Source organism: Macaca mulatta, chromosome 10 (genome assembly GCF_049350105.2).
Source record: "Macaca mulatta isolate MMU2019108-1 chromosome 10, T2T-MMU8v2.0, whole genome shotgun sequence".
Classification (NCBI taxonomy): domain Eukaryota; kingdom Metazoa; phylum Chordata; class Mammalia; order Primates; family Cercopithecidae; genus Macaca; species Macaca mulatta.
This window is the reverse complement of record NC_133415.1, coordinates 13,355,199-13,374,592: the sequence shown is the minus strand read 5'-3', so window position 1 is coordinate 13,374,592 and position 19,394 is coordinate 13,355,199. Positions and strand designations below refer to the sequence as shown.

The 19,394-nt window shown below is 53.7% G+C and overlaps 1 protein-coding gene across 23 annotated transcripts in view; it reads right to left on the bottom strand.

The window, feature by feature from the left end:
* Positions 1–19,394, bottom strand: part of PLA2G6 (phospholipase A2 group VI) — a 96,731-nt gene that overhangs the window by 11,951 nt on the left and 65,386 nt on the right. For 12 of the 23 annotated variants that reach the window (XR_013399020.1, XM_077949632.1, XM_077949633.1 and 9 more), the window contains 6 exons: positions 16,038–16,225; positions 11,526–11,622; positions 9,700–9,882; positions 6,344–6,452; positions 3,260–3,338; positions 89–252 (listed from right to left, as the gene is read on the bottom strand). Coding sequence is in view for 22 of the 23 variants with exons in the window: in XM_077949632.1 (XP_077805758.1) it covers positions 89–252; positions 3,260–3,338; positions 6,344–6,452; positions 9,700–9,882; positions 11,526–11,622; positions 16,038–16,225 (820 nt within the window). In the remaining variant the exon portion in view is untranslated. Of the gene's footprint in view, positions 1–88; positions 253–3,259; positions 3,339–5,171; positions 5,334–6,343; positions 6,453–9,699; positions 9,883–11,525; positions 11,623–16,037; positions 16,226–19,394 lie in introns of all 23 variants that reach the window. The other 11 variants (XM_077949626.1, XM_077949624.1, XM_077949627.1 and 8 more) reach the window with 2 other exon arrangements.

Below are 19,394 nucleotides of genomic sequence, written 5' to 3'. Positions count from 1 at the left end.
CTCTTTTTGCAAAGCCCTGAAAATGAACTCGGCCTCTTTGAGGACAGGCCCCAGCCCCACCTGGCCCCATCCCCGGGGCCGCCCTCACCATGCAGAATGGCCAGGGCCAGGATGCCTCCAGTGCTGGTGCCCGCCACCCAGTCAAACAGGTCCTTGGTGGCCACACCCGAGGCCTTCTCGATGGCGATGAGGAGCTGGATGATGATGAGGCCTTTCACTCCTCCTCCGTCCAGGCACAGCAGGTGGTCGTGGCTGAAGTGGGAACAGCAGTGGGAGAGAGGAAGGTCCGGCCACAGCCCAGCACTTTACATCCGCCCTCACGGCCCTTGTCCCCTGCAGCTGTGCCCTGGCAGACAGACCCAGACAGACCCGAGGAACTTCTGTCCTATGCAGGGCAGTGAGGGTGGGGGTGAGGGCAGTAAAGGAACAAATGTCTAGTATTTCAGGGGCTGGAGAGTGCAACAGAGAAAGGGAAAGGAAGGCCAGGGGGTGATCTCATTGATCAGGGACCATCCCAGCAGGCTCTGGGCCAGTCTCCCCAACTTGGGACACCTGATTTTGGTCAGTATCAGGCCTGACCCAAAGCAGATGCCTGATAAAGTCTGTTGGAATTAAACAAGGCTGGGGGAGGAGGGGCCGGGCCCTACAGCCAGGCCAGGAACGGGCAGTAAGTGGGTGTCAGGGTCCTCCACACAAGGTGGGAGAAGCAGGGGAAGAGCAGGTAGGGAGGAAGGAAGAGGTTCATGTCAGGGGCTGTGGGAGGGGTACCACCAGCATTATTAGCCCATGTCATTGTCCCAAATGCCCCTGAGGTAGACCCTTCCTGACATCCCTGTGCTCATTTATTTATTCAGAGACGGAGTTTCACTCTTTTTGCCCAGGCTGGAGTGCAATAACGTGATCTCGGCTTACCACAACCTCCACCCCCTGGGTTCAAGCGATTCTCCTGCCTCAGCCTCCCGAGTAGCTAGGATCACAGGCGCCCGCCACCACACCCAGCTAATTTTGTATTTTTAGTAGAGACGGGGTTTCTCCATGTTGGCCAGGCTGGTCTTGAGCTCCCAACCTCAGGTGATCTGCCTGCCTCGGCCTCCCAAAGTGCTGGGATTACAGGCGCAAGCCACCGTGCCTGGCCTTATTGATTGATTGATTGAGACAGGTCTCCCTCTGTCACCCAGGCTGGTGTGCAGTGGCACAATCACAGTTCACTGCAGCCTCAACCTTCTGGGCTCAAGTGATCCTCCCACCTCAGACTCCTGAATAGCTGGAACTACAGGCAGGAGCCACTGTACCTGCTCTCTGTGCATATTTTTGAGTGAAGGAGGGAGTGTCGCTCAGAGGTTAGGTGACGGGAACCAAGTCACATGGATGTGGACTCGACCTGGACCCGGGTCTGCCACCTCTTGAGTCACATGTTCTCCAGAGCGCTCTGACACGTCTCCCCACATCCTGCCTGTCCTCACTGGCCATGCCCTGGGGGAACGCCTTTGTGGTCGGTTCAGCCTGGAACCTTCCTCTGATCTTCTCATCTTCCCATCTCAGCTTGAATGTCACTGCCTGAGAGAAGCCTGCCCTGACGCCATCGGGACCCTCCCGCACGGCCAGCCTGCTCCACCTGCTTCCTGGTGGAGGCTGCTTCCATTCCGTTCGCAATCTTTCTTTTACTCTCTCCTGCGCTGACCTGGAAGCTCCACCAGGGCAGAGGCCACCTCTGCTCTGCTCTGCACAGCACTGTGTGTCAAGGGGATGCAGGAGGTGCCTGAGAGGGCTGATAAATGGAGGAGGCCCAGGTCCCACCTCTAGGGGTCTTTTCCTGGACCAGGTACCCAGCCCCCCAGTAAGTCCAGAGGTGGCAGGGGAGGCTATGCTGTTGCTGGAGGCCAAAGCAAACAAGCAAGACTCCTGAAGATGCGGGGCTGGCGACAGACATGAACCAAGAGGGCGCAGGGCTCTGTAGCTTGGAAGGCCCAAGTGGGGAGGTACCAAGGGGTCTCTGGACTCTCACCTTGGCCCTGCTCCAGGGAGGGTTCTGAGGCTCCAGAATCTGGGGAATCTGCTTCTCCTCCCTTGGGAATGTGGGTCCTCCCTCAGGTACAGCTGCCTCACCTCAGCCCCTGCACAGGTGTGTGTGTGTGTATGTGTGTGTGTGTACATGCATGTGTGTGTGCGCGTGTGTCCATGTGTTTGCATGTGGGCATGCATGCGTGTGCATGCGGGTGCATGTGGGTGCACGTGCATGCATGTATACTGTGTGCGTGTGTGCACAAGCATGCAGGGGGCACAGGGGAGGGAATGCTGATGGGGCAGGGGCACCTCCAGGGCACACAACAGGGTGGCATGGAAGTGAGTGCGACGTGTGAGGACCCACAGAGCTGCACGATCACTGCCTGGCCCTGGGAGTGGAGCTGCCTCTGATTCTGAGAAGAGAGCTTTCCCTGCAGGGCACTGGTACTAGGTATAGAGTCCACAAAGAACCCAGAGAGAGCCTGGGGTAGCACAAAGGACGTGAGTTCGGAAGACCTGGGTGTGAGTCGCCACCCTGACACTCACTCTGTGACCCTGAGCAAGTCACTTAACCTCTCGGGGGCTCAGGCTCTGCACCTGTGAAACAAGGTTACTAATTCCTCCCTGGGAAGGTTGTTAGGAACATGAGAGACTAATACAGAATAAATGAATCAACCGCAGCAATAAAGGGAGGGGGCGACAGCAGTAGCTGGAAACGCATTTGTCCTGGTACCTTGCCGTGCCCGCTGGCACTGATTCCAAGCACCCGGGATTATGCCTGAAGGGCAAGGCCTGAGCGTCGTCTCTTTGCATCCTGTCACCCAGGCCCGCCTCTTAAAATGGGCCTGGGTATAGAGCAGGTGCTGGGGAAGGCAGCCCACTCCACTATTCTGCAGAGGGAGGTGGTTAAGGAAGCCGGTAGGAGCAGCGGGAAGCAGCTGCTGAGATCTCCCCAGGGGGGACCCGGGCATCTCCAGTGGCCTCCGGGATCAGGCCCACCATCCACTCATGGCTCGAGGAGGTCAGGGAGGGAGGCCAGAACACTGCGCCAGCCCCACTGAATCCAAGAAGCCTGGCACCCTGGGCTGGTCCCCAGAGTGAATTCTGTCTCTGCTGAGAACTGTACGACTAGGAGCAAAGCCATCTCGCCGGCTGTGGGGGTGCAGAGTAAAAAGCCTTGAACCCACGACGGGGTGGGTGAGGGATAGGAAAGCGCACACATTCCCCTTTCTGCCCCCACTCTCAATCCACTTACGTCCGCTTCTCGTCCCTCATGGAGCCCAGGATGAACGCTGGCTTCCGGGCCCGCGAGATGTGCATGAGATCCTGCAGTTCTGTGAGGCACAGAGCAGGGCATGCTGTGGACAGGCGGGTCCCCAAGCCCTGCCACCCCAGGGTCCCTAGATCAAACCTGGGCTGTGCCTCACCATGGCCACGCCCTCACCCCACTCCCCGGTCATCTGTCCCTTCCCCCCAGGAAGGACTCTGTCCCAGGAGAACGCTGAGCCAGAGGCCACAGGAGAGAAATGGGCTGGAGTGGAAAGGGGGGCCCACTGCTCTGGGAAGGGCTCCCTACCCTGCCCAGCCAGCTCCCAGGTTCCCCTCAATCTCTTCCTCTTGAAACCCTGAGGCATGAATACCCTTGTGTGTCCTCTTCAGACAAAGTGCTTCTTCTTGCATCAGAGCCGATGCTGCTGCTAACCACCTGGGGCCTAAGAATTCTTATTCCCTATTGACAGGTGAGGCTCTAAGCGGGTCCGTGATTTGCCCAGGGTCATTTAGTCAAAAGGCCGAGTCAGGACGTTCCTCGGGGTTTAAGTTCATAGATGAAGGGAGACATCCCTTGTCCTGATCCCAGGTCTGGAAATCCCAGTGGCCTCTGGGATCAGGCCCACCATCCACTCTGTCCACGTCTTCCTTTGTGTCCAAGGCCTGCCCCATGTCCACCCAATTGACTAGCTGCCCCTCCTGACAAGCAGCCCAGTCCCCAGGTGCCTGGCGCAGCAGCCTGCGTGACCCCAACTCTGACAGCCCCCCACCACTGCGCAGAGTCTAGAAGCAGCAGAGCAGAACCGATGGCTGCGAAGCAGTGTCTCCCCCTTCCCAGGGCACATGGCTGCACAGTGAACAAGGGAAGCAGGAGAGCGGCCGAGAGAGGCCGTGGACAGAGCGCCAGGGACAGGGTGCAGGGGAAGGGGCGTGTGGTGTGTGTGCAGCTGAGAAGGACAAGTTAGGGAATGACAGCTAGAGCTAATGTCGCATGGCGAGGCTCGGCAGCCTCTCCAGGCCCAGGGCGTTACCCATCTGGCGCCGCACCCCAGGCCCACCATCCAGCCTGGCTTGGGTGACTGCCTGCAAAATTGAGAGACAAAGATGGGAGGTGGAGGGAGGAGTTCCTGGGAGGGGAGAGGGAGGTAGAGCCAGAAGGACTGGAGGCTGTGGTCACGGTGCCTCTCCAGAGCTCCAGACTTGGTCGGGCTACCCTGGCTGGAGGTGCTGCCGCCTCCACAGTTAAAAGTCTGGCTTGCCAAGGACTGGCTCCTGGCTGCCCTCTTTTCAGGGGACCCCACTCCCAAACCATTGAGGTCCCTGGGTGGGCCAGCCCACAGAAAGCCCAGAGAAGGGTCCCGACTAGTCTGGGGGTATCTCCCTGGGCACGAAGGATGTACCGGGGCAGATGCTGGCTGCCTGGCCACATTCAATTTCTGAAAGTCACCATGGGGTCAGGAAGGGGACACACAGGTCTCAGGCCCAACTGAGATTCAAACAGTGTGACAGAGGTCAAGCCAGAGTGAGAGAGGAGAAGCCAGAGGGCCTGGGCCCCCAGTCCTGACAGCACTCCTCACTGCCCACCTTGAGCACCCCGGGGACAGGAGGGCCATGACAGCAGCGACCTTATGGGTGCCACTGGAAATGCCCAGGCCTGAGATTGTGTTCAGGGCACACCCTCTCAGGGGCAACAGAGCGTGGCACATCAGCCAGGGATGCCCTAGGCCTCTGGGATCTCTGGGTTGCTGGCTGCCTGGAGGCTGACAACTCTGGCTCCATCCTCCCCTGCTGCCTTCAGTGACTTCCATCCTGGGGATCCTGTTGCTCTGGTGGGGCCTGCTCTGATCCAGGGGCCTGGGAACCAGCTGGAGAAGAGGGAGTTGGGAGGCAAGGCCTACCTAGGTTGTTTAGGCTGATCGGTGGGGGCTGAGCTCTTTCCAGGGAGAAGGGGTGATGTGGCGCTGCAAAGCCCTGCTCCGCGGGGACCCCGTGGATGGGTGGGGAGCAGTATTCGGCCCCCACGGTTCTCAGCAGAGTCAAGATCGCCTTCCTGGTGTCAACTTGTCATGGTTTGGGGAAGCGGAGACCGCACAGGATCAGAAACGATGTCAACATGCAAAGGAGAGGCCCCTCGTTTCCACACTGCGTCCCATCCCAGCTACCAGGCCCTGGGCACGCGGGCTGCTCCAGAGGCCTCAGCCCACCCTGACAGGGAGTGCTGCCCCCAGGCTGGTACATCCCAAGCAGCTTCCTAAGGTCAGGGAAGGAGGATATGGGAAGAGGAGGTCACTGTCACCCTGCCTGATGACTGTGGGAACTCCTTCTTTCCTTGTACTCCAACTAAGAAAGCAGGGTTCCCACGGCCACTTTCAGTGATTCTCAAAAATGCTAAGTGGATAGTTCAGGGTTCCAAAGGGACTAATGAGCCAGCCAGTGGGCACCTACTCCACTGGATGGATGGGATTGCTGGAAAGGAGGCCACAGATGTGGTGCATGCAGACACACACGTGTGCACTGGCACACACAAACTGGTGCCATCAGTGACCCCCACAGCTCCTGAAACCCTCCAGAGCAGGCTCCAGGCCTCTGGTGAGGAGGATCTGCTCTGTCCAGCTCAGAAGCGAAGGCTCACTGGGCGAGCGTGCAGCACGTGGCCATGCACTCCTGTCCACACAGGCATGCCCAGAGCTCATGCAGTATAGTGCATGCACCCTAGGGTCATTCTAGCCAGTGGTTCCATCAGTGAATTCCCCAACAGTAGAAGAAAAGGGCTGCTGCTGGCTCTCCTGTCCCCACCCCTGCTGGGAGTCTTAGCACCTGGGGTGGGAGCGGGGCTGCATGGAAGAGGATGTTGGTATGGCAAGACCCTTGGTGGGCCTGCATCTGCTGCTCAGGGCCCTTGCGCTTGGGTAAGGTAGCCCCCCCTCAGAGTAAGAGGTGCTCCTGGCAGCTCTGAGCAGGGCAGGTCAGCACAGGATGCTGGTGCCTGATGACTGGGACTTCCCTCCTCCTCAGTCCCTGCATCCACCCAACCCTCGCCCCACTCCGGCCCCAGAGTGCAAACACATACGTCTGCTGATCTTGGAGGCTAGGAATGTAGGAGTCTCCCCAAAGTCATTCGGGGTGTCCACTTCTGCTCCAAACACAATGAGGGCCTTGATCATCTCCACGTTGTCTTTCTGTCGGGGATGAGAGAGGGTAAGACGTGTAACTGCTCGGGGAAGTGAAGAGCAAAGGAACCCTTGGCTGCCTGCCCCAGCCTGTCAACTCACCCAGCGGGCCTCTCCTCAGCACGGGGAGACACTGGAACCCTCCTCACCCCGACCCCAGTCAATCTGGTAGTCCAAAGGCTGCCATTTGATGGCTGGGGCCCTGACAAACACGTTTAAAAGCACCCACAGGGGAGGGTGTAAGAACCCAGGCAGAAACTCGAGGTGACTCGCCCCTGCTCTGCCAGCTCCGCTTCCAAGGAAGCAGTGCATCTGTGACCCCGACCCAGGAGCCATGGGGACACAGGAGGTCAGCTGCTGATGGCTTTCAGGAGTAGCAAGGAGAGGGTGGGTGAGGGCAGGGAAGGTCATCTTGCTCACCCAGTCCAGGGTGTCATCCCTGAGGGGTGACCGAGCACACGTGCCCCTGATGACAGCCTTCAGGGGAGTGCCCCTGCGAAGGGCATCACACATTTCCACACCTGGAGGCCAGGCAGGGGCGCAGAGCATGGCATGGTTTCACAGGACACACTGGCCACCTGGAACTCTGGGCTCTGGTCTTGTCACCTCCCTCTACTTGGGACCTGATTTCCCTGCCTAGAGGATGAAGCTGTGGGTCTAGAATGGGGTTTTCCAAACAGTTCTTCTATTAGAATGTTCTATTAGGACTTCTATGGCTATTAATATGTGTGTGTTTTCAGCATTAACTGTGATTTGTTGTTGTTACCTTTTTTTTTTTTGAGACGGAGTCTCACTCTATCACCCAGGCTAGAGTGCAGTGGTGCGATCTCAGCTCACTGCAACCTCTGCCTCCCAGGTTCAAGCAATTCTCCTGCCTCAGCCTCCTGAGTAGCTGGGATTACAGGCGCCCACCACTACGCCCAGCTAATTTTTTGTATTTTTAGTAGAGACGGGGTTTCACCATGTTTGCCAGGCTGGTCTTGAACTCCTGACCTCGTGATTCACCCACTTCGGCCTCCCAAAGTGCTGGGATTACAGGCGTGAGCCACCGCCCCCGGCCTTGATTACCTTTTATGGTTGGCACTGGATGGATGGATGGCCATTTATGGTAGTGATAAAACATTTCTCTCAAAATAAATTTAAGTCAGTTTAAAAGTAAGCTAGGCTGGGCGTGGTGACTCACGCCTGTAATCCCAGCAGTTTGTGAGGTGAGGCAGGTGGATCACCTGAGGTTGGGAGTTTGAGACCAGCCTGACCAAGACGGAAAAACCCCGTCTCTACTAAAAATACAAAATTAGCCGGGCGTGGTGGCGCACACCTGTAACCCCAGCTACTTGGGAAGGTGAGGCAGGAGAATTGCTTGAACCCGGGAGGCAGAGGTTGCGGTAAGCCAAGATTGCGCCATTGTACTCCAGCCTGGCAACAAGAGCGAAACTCTGTCTCTAAATAAATAAATAAATAAATAAAAGTAAGCCAATTTGAAGAGGTGATTAAGTACATAATTGTAAAGGTGGTTGATGAATATGCCAAAAACTGTGAAGATAGTATGAAGATGACCAAAGTATATCAGCAGTTCCTAAAGTAAGACCTGGGGACCCCTGTGAAAGCATGATACCCCTTCAGAGGTCTCATGCCCAGCTAATTTTGTATTTTTAGTAGAGATGGGGTTTTACCATGTTGGCCAGGCTGGTTTCGAACTCCTGGCCTCAGGTGATCTGCCCATCTCAGCCTCCCAAATTGTTGGGATTATAGGTATACACGAGCCACTGCACCAGGCCAGTTATTTTTAAAGTTTTTTTTAAATTTAATTTTAATTTTTGTGGGTACATAGTAGGTGTAAATATTTATTATTGTTATTTTTAAATGAATTAATATTTTGAAAATTTCACACTTTAAATTTCTAATATGGTAAATATAGATAAAGAAAATCCAGATGATTAAAAAATCTTTGTGTTCCTCCATAATTTTTGAGAGTATAAAGGGATCAAACAGGCCAAAAAACTTGAGAACTGCTGAACTAGATCATTCCAAGGGCCCACCCCATGCTAAAAAGCTCCAGTTTCAAAAACGAAAGTATTTACAGTTTCAGCCTTTTGGGCAACATCTCTTCCAAGTTTTGACCTTTGGTATAAAACAGGATGTCCTTGAACGTGTCCTTAATCGACTTCTTTCAGAGTCCCGCGGGTCTCTCATGTTCCGTCACTGAGACTCGGTAAACAGACTTATGTACATATAGTACTGCTATAGAATACGTGCACACAGTCGGGCGCAGTGGCTCATGCCTGTAATCCCAGCACTTTGGGGTGCCAAGGAGGGTGGATCATGAGGTCAGGAGTTCAAGACCAGCCTGGCCAACATAGTGAAACCCCGTCTCTACTAAAAATGCAAAAATTAGCTGGGCATGGTGGTGCGTGCCTGTGGTCCCAGCTACTCAGGAGGCTGAGGCAGGAGAATCACTTGAACCCGGGAGGTGGAGGTTGTGGTGAGCCGAGATCGCGCCACTGCACTCCAGCCTGGGCGACAGTGTAAGACTCCATCTCAATAAAAAAGAATACGTGCACACACGTGTCTGTAACATAATAACATCCTCCTCTGCTAGGTTTAATATGTTCATACTCTAGTTGTCTAACCAGACAGTAAGGGCTTTGAGGGCATGGAACTGTGGTCTATAATAAACCAACGAAGGTGCCTGGCACCTGCCACAGGCCGCTGGGCTGCAGACTCAGACTTTGCCTGCCAGGATCTTACAGCCTCCCAGGGGAGATGAGAGCAATATGCGGACCAGTGAAGGGAAGCAGGATGCTCACTCGGGCCAGGTAGCGTGTGTGTCACTTAGACATTCTGTAGAGAGTGACCAAGTGTCCACCGTAACTTTTCCACAACTCTTCCAGATAAGTATTGACACCACCATTTTCCAGATGAGGCAATCAAGGCTGACAGGTGACATGGCTTGCCCAGGGCCAGTCTGTGGCCAGAGCTGTCATTTTTCCCTCTCATGCCATGCAAGTGCCAAATGGGGGCAGAGGTGGAAAAGGTACCAAAGCACACAGGAGGTGACGTTATTTCGGGCTGAGAGGGGGACTTGGAGGGCTTCCTGAGGAAGGAGTCAGGGTATGAACTGAGCTGTGGGTGGGAAGATGATTTGGAGCAGCTGAGGATAGGTGGGAGACAATGGGGGAGGAGTGCTCCAGCCTGGACAGCCCTCCTGCATTCCCACTGGGGCCCCACAAGGCAGGACACGCGGTCCCGGGCTCACCGACATGGCCAGGTGTAGCGGGGTGTTGCCATGCTCTCCATGGGCATCCGCGTTGGCCCCGTGGGTCAGCAGCACTATGGCGCAGTCGAAGCGGTTGCGCATCACTGCCACGTGCAGGGCCGTGTTCCCCGCGGAGCTGGTGCTGTTCACGTTGCAGCCCCGTTTCAGCAGCATGCGGGCCATCTGCGGGAGACGGTCAGGCCGAGTTAGCACAGGCTCCCAGGGAGCTGCCGTACCCCGTGACACGTGACGTCCTCTCTGAGAGGCCTACAGGTACCGGGATGTTGGAAAGCACTAGCAACAGGACTCCAGGGGCAGGCCCCAGTTCTAGGGGGGCCTAGACTGCCTCCCATACCATCAGCATCCCAAGACCAGGGACAAAAAGCCAAAGATGTGCTGACTGTTTTAAGAGGCTTCTGGTCCTTTCCTAGCGCCAACAGAACCCATCTCTCCTTGTAAAGGCTCCTCTGGGGCCTGTCCTGAAGCACCCCGCTCCCTGCATCCCTCCCTGGGACTCTGCAAAGGTATCACCTCTCACGGGGCCTTGGCAGTACACATCCCTGAGAGCGCCTTGGGACCAGGGAGGGGAGCCTGGCTTTGGAGTCACAGACCTGAGCCCAAAGCCCAGCTCCACTCATCCCAGCCGCCTGCACTTGGATGGGTCACTATAGCCATGTGCATCTCAGGTTTCTCTTCTGTGAAGATGGGAATTCAAGTCCCCACCTCACAGCATGTGATGACAATGAGTGACCAAACCTACACGGAAGGGCCTGACTCCGTGTCCAGTTCCTGGAACGCAGAGGTACCTCCGAGGCTGGCAGTGCTCTCCCTCCTGGCCCATCACATTGAGAAGTAGGCCATGAACTCTGGGCCATCCCGTGCCCTGTTGAGCTGTGCTTCCTGGTGATGAGACCAGAGGCCTCCATCCTCCCAGGATAGAGCTTAGCTTAGGGGACGACCTCAGAGGAGATGCCCAGCCAGGCTCCTTGTGTGTGCAGCTAGACCCAGCACCACCACCACCATCACCATCATCGTGATGGTTAATGAGTGTCAACTTGATTGGATTGAAGGATGCAAAGTATTGATCCCGGGTGTGTCTGACACAGTGCTGCTAACGGAGATTAACATTTGAGTCAGTGGCCTGGGAAAGGCAGACCTACCCTTAATCTGGGTGGGCACCATCTAATCAGCTGCCAGTGTGGCCAGAATATAAAGCAGGCAGAAAAATGGGAAAAGGCCAGACTGGCTCAGCCTCCCAGCCTACATCTTTCTCCCGTGCTGGATGCTGCCTGCCTTCCAACATCGGACTCCAAGTCCTTCAGCTTTGGGACTTGGACTGGCTTCCTTGCTCTTCAGCTTGCAGGTGGCCTATTTTAGGACCTTGTGATCCTGTGAGTTAATGCTCCTTAATAAACCCCCCTTTATATACATATATCTATCCTATTAATTCTGGCCCTCTAGAGAACCCTGACTAATAATACAATCATCATCACGCTACCTTCTATTTGGGAAGCACTTTACAATTTATGCCAAGTTTTGTCACGCACTACCTGGCTGACTTCACCACCTCGCTGACTTCACCACATCTCCAAAGCAGAATTCATGGATGAGGAAACTGAGGCACAGGGCGGATCCCACCGCCCAGCCAGAGAGCAGCAGAGCCCTGCCAGGATCCCAGCTCTTCATGGACTTCTCTGCCTGCAGACCCACAGCACGATCAGCCCCCAAGTGCTAGCCTCAGGGTCCTCTCGGGAACCTGCTTCCTGCGGGCCCTGAGGACCTGCAGGGCCCGGCCCCTTGCCCCACCCACCTCAGGCTCCACTCACCTCTGCATTCTTGGCCCAGTGGAGGGGGCTGGCTCCGTAACGAGGGTCTTTGCTGTGGATCTGGCTGCTGTCCATGCTGATGATCATCTCCGCACACCTGGGGAGACAGGGGCCCCGGCTGGTGAGCAAAGGCTGGGGTCTGCATGGTGTGGAATGAAGCCAGGACTTGGAGCTTCATCTACTGCTTACAGAGAGCATCAGTGCAAACCAAGCTTAGCAAACCCAACCAGCACACTTACCATGGTATGTTAAGGCTGTACTGAGCCCCTCAAGGCACAACTAACCTCCTCCTCCAGGAAGCCTTCCTGATGACTGCCACTAGCAATGATCACCCTCCCTGGTGCTGGCTTTAGAGTCACATGGGCTTGAAGCCAAGCCCCAGGAAGACCAGGCATTTCAGAGTCCAGTTCTGTGCCTGGCACACAGCCACCCTCTACCTCCTTACCACACTGTCAGTGAGCCACACAGTGACCTGCATGCTATAGGAAGCAGTATGACAGAGGGGAAAGAGCACAATTGCTTTCCACTCAGTGCCTGAGGCAAGCAGTGTCCACCATAGATCTCAGCACCTCCAGCCTCAGAGCAGAGGCTCCGGGTTCACAAGCCTCATTAGGCCGGCCTGGCCCAAAAAAAGCACTCCATCATTTTATTATGGGTAGGAATCTCGGTTCACAAGTTCAGCTGTGCAAGGAGGAGACTTTACAATTTTTCTGGCTGGGTGCAGTGGCTCACGCCTGTAATCCCAACACTTTGGGAGGCTGAGGCAGGCAGATCACCTGAGGTCGGGAGTATCAAAGGACGGAACACAGGGACTTGAACAGACCCATGTACACAGCAGCATTCTTCACAACAGACAAAAGGTGGAAACAACCCAGGTGTCTATCAGTGAAGGACTGAACGGATAAACAAAATAGTGTTCTGTCTTAAAAAGAAAGGAAATTGGAATACTATGCAGCCATAAAAAAGGATGAGTTTGTGTCCTTTGTAGGGACATGGATGCAGCTGGAAACCATCATTCTCAGCAAACTATCACAAGAACAGAAAACCAAACACCACATGTTCTCACTCATAGGTGGGAATTGAACAATGAGATCACTTGGACTCGGGAAGGGGAACATCACACACCGGGTCCTATTGTGGGGAGGGGGAGGGGGGAGGGATAGCATTAGGAGATATACCTAATATAAATGACGAGTTAATGGGTGCAGCACACCAACATGGCACATGTATACATATGTAACAAACCTGCACGTTGTGCACATGTACCCTAGAACTTAAAGTATAGTAAAAAAAAAAAAAAGAATGGAAATTCTGATACGTGTTACAACATGGATGAACCTTGAAGACATCATGCTAAGTGAAATAAGCCTGGCACAAAAGGACAAATACTGTATGATTTCACTGATATGAGGTTCTAGAACAGGCAAGTTCTGAGAGACAGACAGGATATGGGAGGTTATCAGGGGCTGTGGGGAGGAGAGAATAGGGAGTTACCAATGGTTACAGAGTTTCTGTTTGAGGTGAAAGAAAAGTTTTAGAAATAGGGGTGATAGTTGGACAACATTGTAAATGTGATTAAAACCACTGAATTGTGTACTTAAAAGTGGTTAAAATGGGCCAGGTGCGGTGGCTCACGCCTGTAATCCCAGCACTTTGGGAGGCCGAGGTGGGTGGATCACCTGAGGTCAGGAGTTCGAGACCAGCCTGACCAACATGGAGAAACTCCGTCTCTACTAAAAAACACAAAATTAGCTGGGCATGGGGGTGCATGCCTGTAATCCCAGCTACTACTCGGGAGGCTGAGGCAGGAGAATCACTTGAACCCGGGAGGTGGAGGTTGTGGTGAGCCAAGATCACACCATTGCACTCCAGCCTGAGCAACAAGAGTGAAATTCCATCTCAAAAACAAAAAAACAAAAAACAAAAGTGGTTAAAATGGCAAATTTTATGTCATATATAATTTACCACAATTGAAAAAATCAACATAATATATCAGAACCATTGTGTACTTTCCATAGGTGGACTGCATGGAATAGGAAATATATCTCAAGAAAGCTGTTTTTTAAATTTTTTTAATTTTTAAATTTTTTTTTTAGTGCAATTACCAGGACAGCCCACATGGGGTTAATTTCCAGGTCTGGCACTTACTGACTGCCTGACTTTGAGCAAGTTACTTAATCTCTCTAAGTCTTGGTTTCCTCATCTGTTTTTTGTTTGTTTGTTTGTTTGTTTGAGACAGGATTTCCCTTTGTCACCCAGGCTGGAGGGTAATGGCATGATCATAGCTCACTGTAGCCTCAAATTCCTGGGCTCAAGCCATCCTCCTGCCTCAGCCTCCCAAAGTGCTGGGATTAGAGGCATAAGCCACCACACTTGGCCCTCATCTTTAAAAGGGGAATAAAATACATCGGCTGTCTGGGCTGTAGTGAAATAGCCCACATGAAGGTTAAGCCAGTGGCTGGGACAGTGCTATTGTTCAGCTGCTCTTCTCCATTATTAGGGGTGCCCAGCACAGGCCCAGGATTTATGCTGCCCAGCTCCCTACAGCCCTTATGCCAGGGCTTGGTGCTCAGCACTAGGCACATGGAGTCAGGCGCGGCTTCTTTCCCTGGGCCTTCTGGAGCCCCCCGTCTTCACCCCAGCGGCCAGCTCCAGCTGGGGTCCATGGCTTGGCTCGAGCTCTGCTGCCCCCAAGCCTTCCCTGAACTCCAGCTGCCTGAGCGGCCATCTCTGAGCTCCTAGTGCAGAACCCTGGCATCCTCAGTCTCAGCCTCCATCTCACTGTCTGGGATTATCTGTTTCCCTTCCCCAGCAGGGGCTTAATCATCTGAGAACCGCAGGCACAAACCCAGCTTTGTGTGAAAGGTCAGCTGCACTGAAAAACAGCAGAGGTGGCTGGACACGGTGGCTCATGCCTGTAATCCCAGCATGTTGGGAAGGCAAGGTGGGTGGATCACCTGAGGTCAGGAGTTCAAGACTAGCCTGGTCAACATGGTAAAAACCCATCTCTACTAAAAATACAAAAATTAGCTGGGCATGGTGGCGCACACCTGTAATCCCAGCTCCTCGGGAGGCTGGGGCAGGAGAATTGGTTGAACCTGGGAGGCAGAGGTTGCAGTGAGCCAAGATCATGCCATTGCATTCCAGCCTGGGTGACAGAGTGAAACTCTGTCTCAAAAAAAAAAAAAAAAAAAACCAAAGAAAAGAAAAAGAAAAACAGCGAGGGGCTCCTAGTCTGAGCCGTGAGGGAACCACTTGTCAGTAACACCGAGGCTGTGCGAATCTTGGAGTAGGGCTGTGCTGGCTGCCATGTGGATAAGGGATCTCCCTGCTCCACTCAAGGTAGGAGCCTCTTCCTTTGTCTTCTTTGCAAAGATCCTCTTATGTGATGGGGCGCTGGACCCACCCAGGATGGCCTGTGTGGCGACAGAGAGGGACTGGTGAGGGCTGAGGTTGTTTGAAGAGAGAGAAAACTGGTCAATTACAGCTCCTGCCCAGTACAGCTCAGGGTGGCTGGAGCCAAGCAAGAGTGGGGTCATGTGCCAGCCCTTTAGGTAGAGAAGAGCATCACCCGTCACCGGGTGTCCAATCAGGTCACAACCTGTAACTGGGGAACCTGATTTCGGGGCTGGGGGTGTTGGTATCTTCTCCGTTTGGTCAAATATTTCTGAAAGTTCTAGCTCATTTTGCCTGTGCTTGAGAGATTCCAGGAAAGGAGGGTTTGTCCAGGCTTGGTCCAGCCCTTAGAAGGGCTAGCAATGCCCCATGGGGCTAGCAAGGTGGATGCAGCTCTCAGAGGACGGAATAACTGGAGGAAAGGCACGAGTGCCAGCCTCCCCGCCTGAGTGCCGCCCGCCCGTGCCTTCTCACTGCTTGTCCAGCACTGCGCTGGGAGGTTCTGGGTGGCTGGGCTGTCTCCTGTCCTGGAGTGGCTTATTCATTTTGGTGAGGCCAGTGCTTTAGCACAGTGCCAGGATCGAAGGACTCACTGGCTCATTCATTCATTCTAGATATTGTTCCTTCTAGATAGTATTTTTTCTTTCTTTCTTTGCCTCCTGGGTTCAAGCAATTCTCCTGTCTCAGCCTCCCGGAGTAGCTGGGATTACAGGCACACACCACCACACCCGGCTAATTTTTGTATTTTTAGTAGAGACAGGGTTTCACCATATTGGTCAGGCTGGTCTCGAACCCCTGACTTCAGGTGATTCACCCACCTCAGCCTCCCAAAGTGTTGGGATTACAGGCGTGAGCCACTGCACCCAGCCAGAAAAATTGTAAAGTCTCCTCCTTACACAGCTGAACTTGTGAACTGAGATTCCTACCCATAATAAAATGACAGAGCACTTTCTTCGGGCCAGGCCGGCCTAATGAGGCTTGTGAACCCGGGGCCTCTGCTGTGAGGCTGGAGGTGCTAAGATCTATGGTGGACACTGCTTGCCTCAGGCATGGGACAGGTGATAGGAGAGCTGGAGCCCAGCAGGCCAGCAGATGCGGTGGGGAGGGAGGTCTTACCCTTTCTGAGAGAACTTCATGGCTGAGTGGATGGGGTAGCCGTTGGGGCCCATGATGTTGCACCGAGCATTGCACAGCAGCAGCACGCGGACCATCTCCTGCTTCCCCAGCTGGCAGGCCAGGTGCAGCGGGGTCAGCCCTTGGTTATTCACCTGGTTCAGGCCAGCCACTGCATTCTTTCCAAGGAGCTGATGAAAGAGGAAGGGAAGTTGGACTCCATAGGATGCTAATAAGAACGTAAAGAGGCCGGGCACAGTCGCTCACGCCTGTAATCCTAGCACTTTGGGAGGCCAAGGTGGGTGGATCACCCAAGGTCAAGAGTTTGAGACCAGCCTGGCCAACATGGTGAAATGTCATCTCTACTAAAAATACAAAAAGTAACTGGGCGTGGTGGCAGGCACCTGTAATCCCAGCTACTTGGGAGGCTGAGGCAGGAGAATTGCTTGAACCCAGGAGGCAGAGGTTGCAGTGAGCTGAGATTGCGCCATTGTACTCCAGCCTGGGCAACATGGCAAAAACTCTGTCTCAACAACAAAAAAAAAGTAAAAAGAAGCACCAGGAAAGCCAAGTGCTTTTCCTCCCATGGGAAGGAAGGGGTGACCTGGCATGACTGTGGCTCACATGAAACGTTTCTGAGTCAAGGAACTTAAAAGGTGGCCGTATCTCGGGATGGGCACTGGGGGTCCAGGCGGGAGTGATTCTTGCTTTTCATTCTGTCCTGATTGATGTTTTTCTACACACAGGTACTATGTTTCCAATGAAAGAACGGCAGTATTAAAAAGAGAACTATGGGCCAGGCGCAGTGGCTCAAACCTGTAATCCCAACACATTGGGAGGCAAGAGGATCACCTGAGACCAGGAGTTTGATACCAGCCTGGGCAACACAGGGAGACCCGTCTCTATCAAAAAATTTTTAAAAATTAGCTTGGCCGGGCGCGGTGGCTCAAGCCTGTAATCCCAGCACTTTGGGAGGCCGAGATGGGCGGATCACAAGGTCAGGAGATCGAGACCATCCTGGCTAACACGGTGAAACCCCGTCTCTACTAAAAAAAATACAAAAAAAAACTAGCCGGGCGAGGTGGCGGGCGCCTGTAGTCCCAGCTACTCGGGAGGCTGAGGCAGGAGAATGGCGTGAACCCGGGAGGCGGAGCTTGCAGTGAGCTGAGATCCGGCCACTGAACTCCAGCCTGGGCGACAGAGCGACACTCCGTCTCAAAAAAAAAAAAAAAAAAAAAAAAAAATTAGCCTGTGTGCTGTAATCCCAGCACTTTGGGAGGCCGAGAAGGGCAGATCACGAGGTCAGGAGATCAAGACCATCCTGGCTAACACGGTGAAACCCCGTCTCTACTAAAAAAAAAAAAAAAAATACAAAAAACTAGCCGGGTGAGGTGGCGGGCACTTGTAGTCCCAGCTACTCGGGAGGCTGAGGCAGGAGAATGGCGTAAACCCGGGAGGTGGAGCTTGCAGTGAGCTGAGATCCGGCCACTGCACTCCAGCCTGGGCAACAGAGCGAGACTCCGTCTCAAAAAAAAAAAAAAAAAAAAAAAAAAAAATTAGCCTGTGTGGTGGCACGAGCCTGTAGTCCCAAGCTGCTCAGGAGGTTGAGGTGGGAGGATCACCTGAGCCCAGAAGGTCGAGGCTGCAGTGAGCCACGATTGCGCCACTGCACTCCAGCCTGGGTGACAGAGCTAGATAGACCCTGTCTCAAAACAAAGAAAGCACTAGGAGGGTTTTACTCTCTTTTAGCTGAATGCTGTCCCCATGAGGTTCATTACAACCACAGTGCACCTATGTGACACCAGGGTCACCTCACAGCAGTCCCACTGGGCCTGGAGGCAGGCCAGAGACACAGCAGGGAGAGCAAGGGGCTGGCATCGAGGCCAGTGAAAGATCAAGCCCCACCCTCTCAGCTTTGTGGCCCTCCCTGGGCACGCTTCTTAACAACACTGAACCTCAGCTTCTTCGGAGAGGAAAGGGGAATAATGACCTCCACCCCATAAGTGTATTCTCAGAATTAACTAGAACATATACAACACTCAGTTCAGGGTCAGGCACCAATCAGCACCCGATGAAGGACAGCTGCAGTCGTGCATGACCACTGAGAAGCGGGTGTGCGCGCCCCCACGTGGAGGCAGGGTCTGCGCGGAACCGTGCTGGGTACGCAGAGGATTGTCAACGAAAGCGGAGTTCAACTGTGGGTGGAGAATTCCCTTCCCTGAGAGCACGAAGCATAAGATATGGAATCCACATTTTCTGGGCCAGCCGCGGTGGCTCACATCTGTAATCCTGGCATTTTGGGAGGCCGAGGCGGGTGGATCACTTGAGGCCAGGAGTTGGAGACCAGCCTGGGCAACACGGCAAAACCCCATCTCTACTAAAAATACAGAAATTACCCAGGCTTGGTGGCACATGCCTGTAATCCCAGCTACTCAGGAAGCTGAGGCACGAGCATCACCTGAACCCAGGAGGCAGAGGTTGCAGTGAGCCAAGATCACACCACTGCACTCCAGCCTGGGCAACAGAGGGAGACTCTGTCTTAAAAAAAAAAAAACAAAAACAAGGAATCCACATTTTCTGGAATAACGTGGTTGCATTCTGATGCCAAGGCACTGAGAACATGATCTTTAGAAGAATTTTCTAATTCTAGACAATAAAACATAATCCAACATCCTGTCTTTTCTGTTCAATCTAATACATGAAATAGCTATTTAATAATATCACCCATCAGCTTGCCCACAATTAAAAAATCACATCTTTTACCCAGGTAATCAAAAACGTTAACAGGAAGGCCTCTGGCATAAATGCCTACAGGAACTGGAGAGAGCTCGGTTTGCTTGGTTTGAATTGCTGTAAAACAGGGGTGTCCAATATTTTGGCCTCCCTGGGCTACACTGGAAGAATTGTCTTGGATCACACATAAAATACAAGACCGCTAACGACAGCTGATCTAAAAAAAAGGTCCGTGCATGAATCTCATAATGTTTTAAGAAAGTTTATGAATTTGTGTTGGGCCACATTCAAAGCTGTCCTGGGCTGCATGCAGCCTGCAGGGCCGCAGGTTGGACAAGCTCGCAAAAGGTAAAGCCCAGGTCCCGCTGGCCCACGAGCCCCTCCAGGCAGGTATCTGGCTCACAGACTGTGCTCAGGAAAAGTGGAACTGAACTGACTGGCTGGAGCTGGGCCTTGGGTTTATTTTACTGGGTTGGAGGTCGTCCCTAGGGTTATCAAGCAAAGAGACCGAGGACGGTGGCTCCTGGAAAAGCGCTGGGAGGGAAGAGCCAGCGAGGGGTCTGCACCCTCCATGAAGGAGCTCAGGCCTCAAGGACCAACACGGGACAGTAAGAGGCCTAAGAGTGA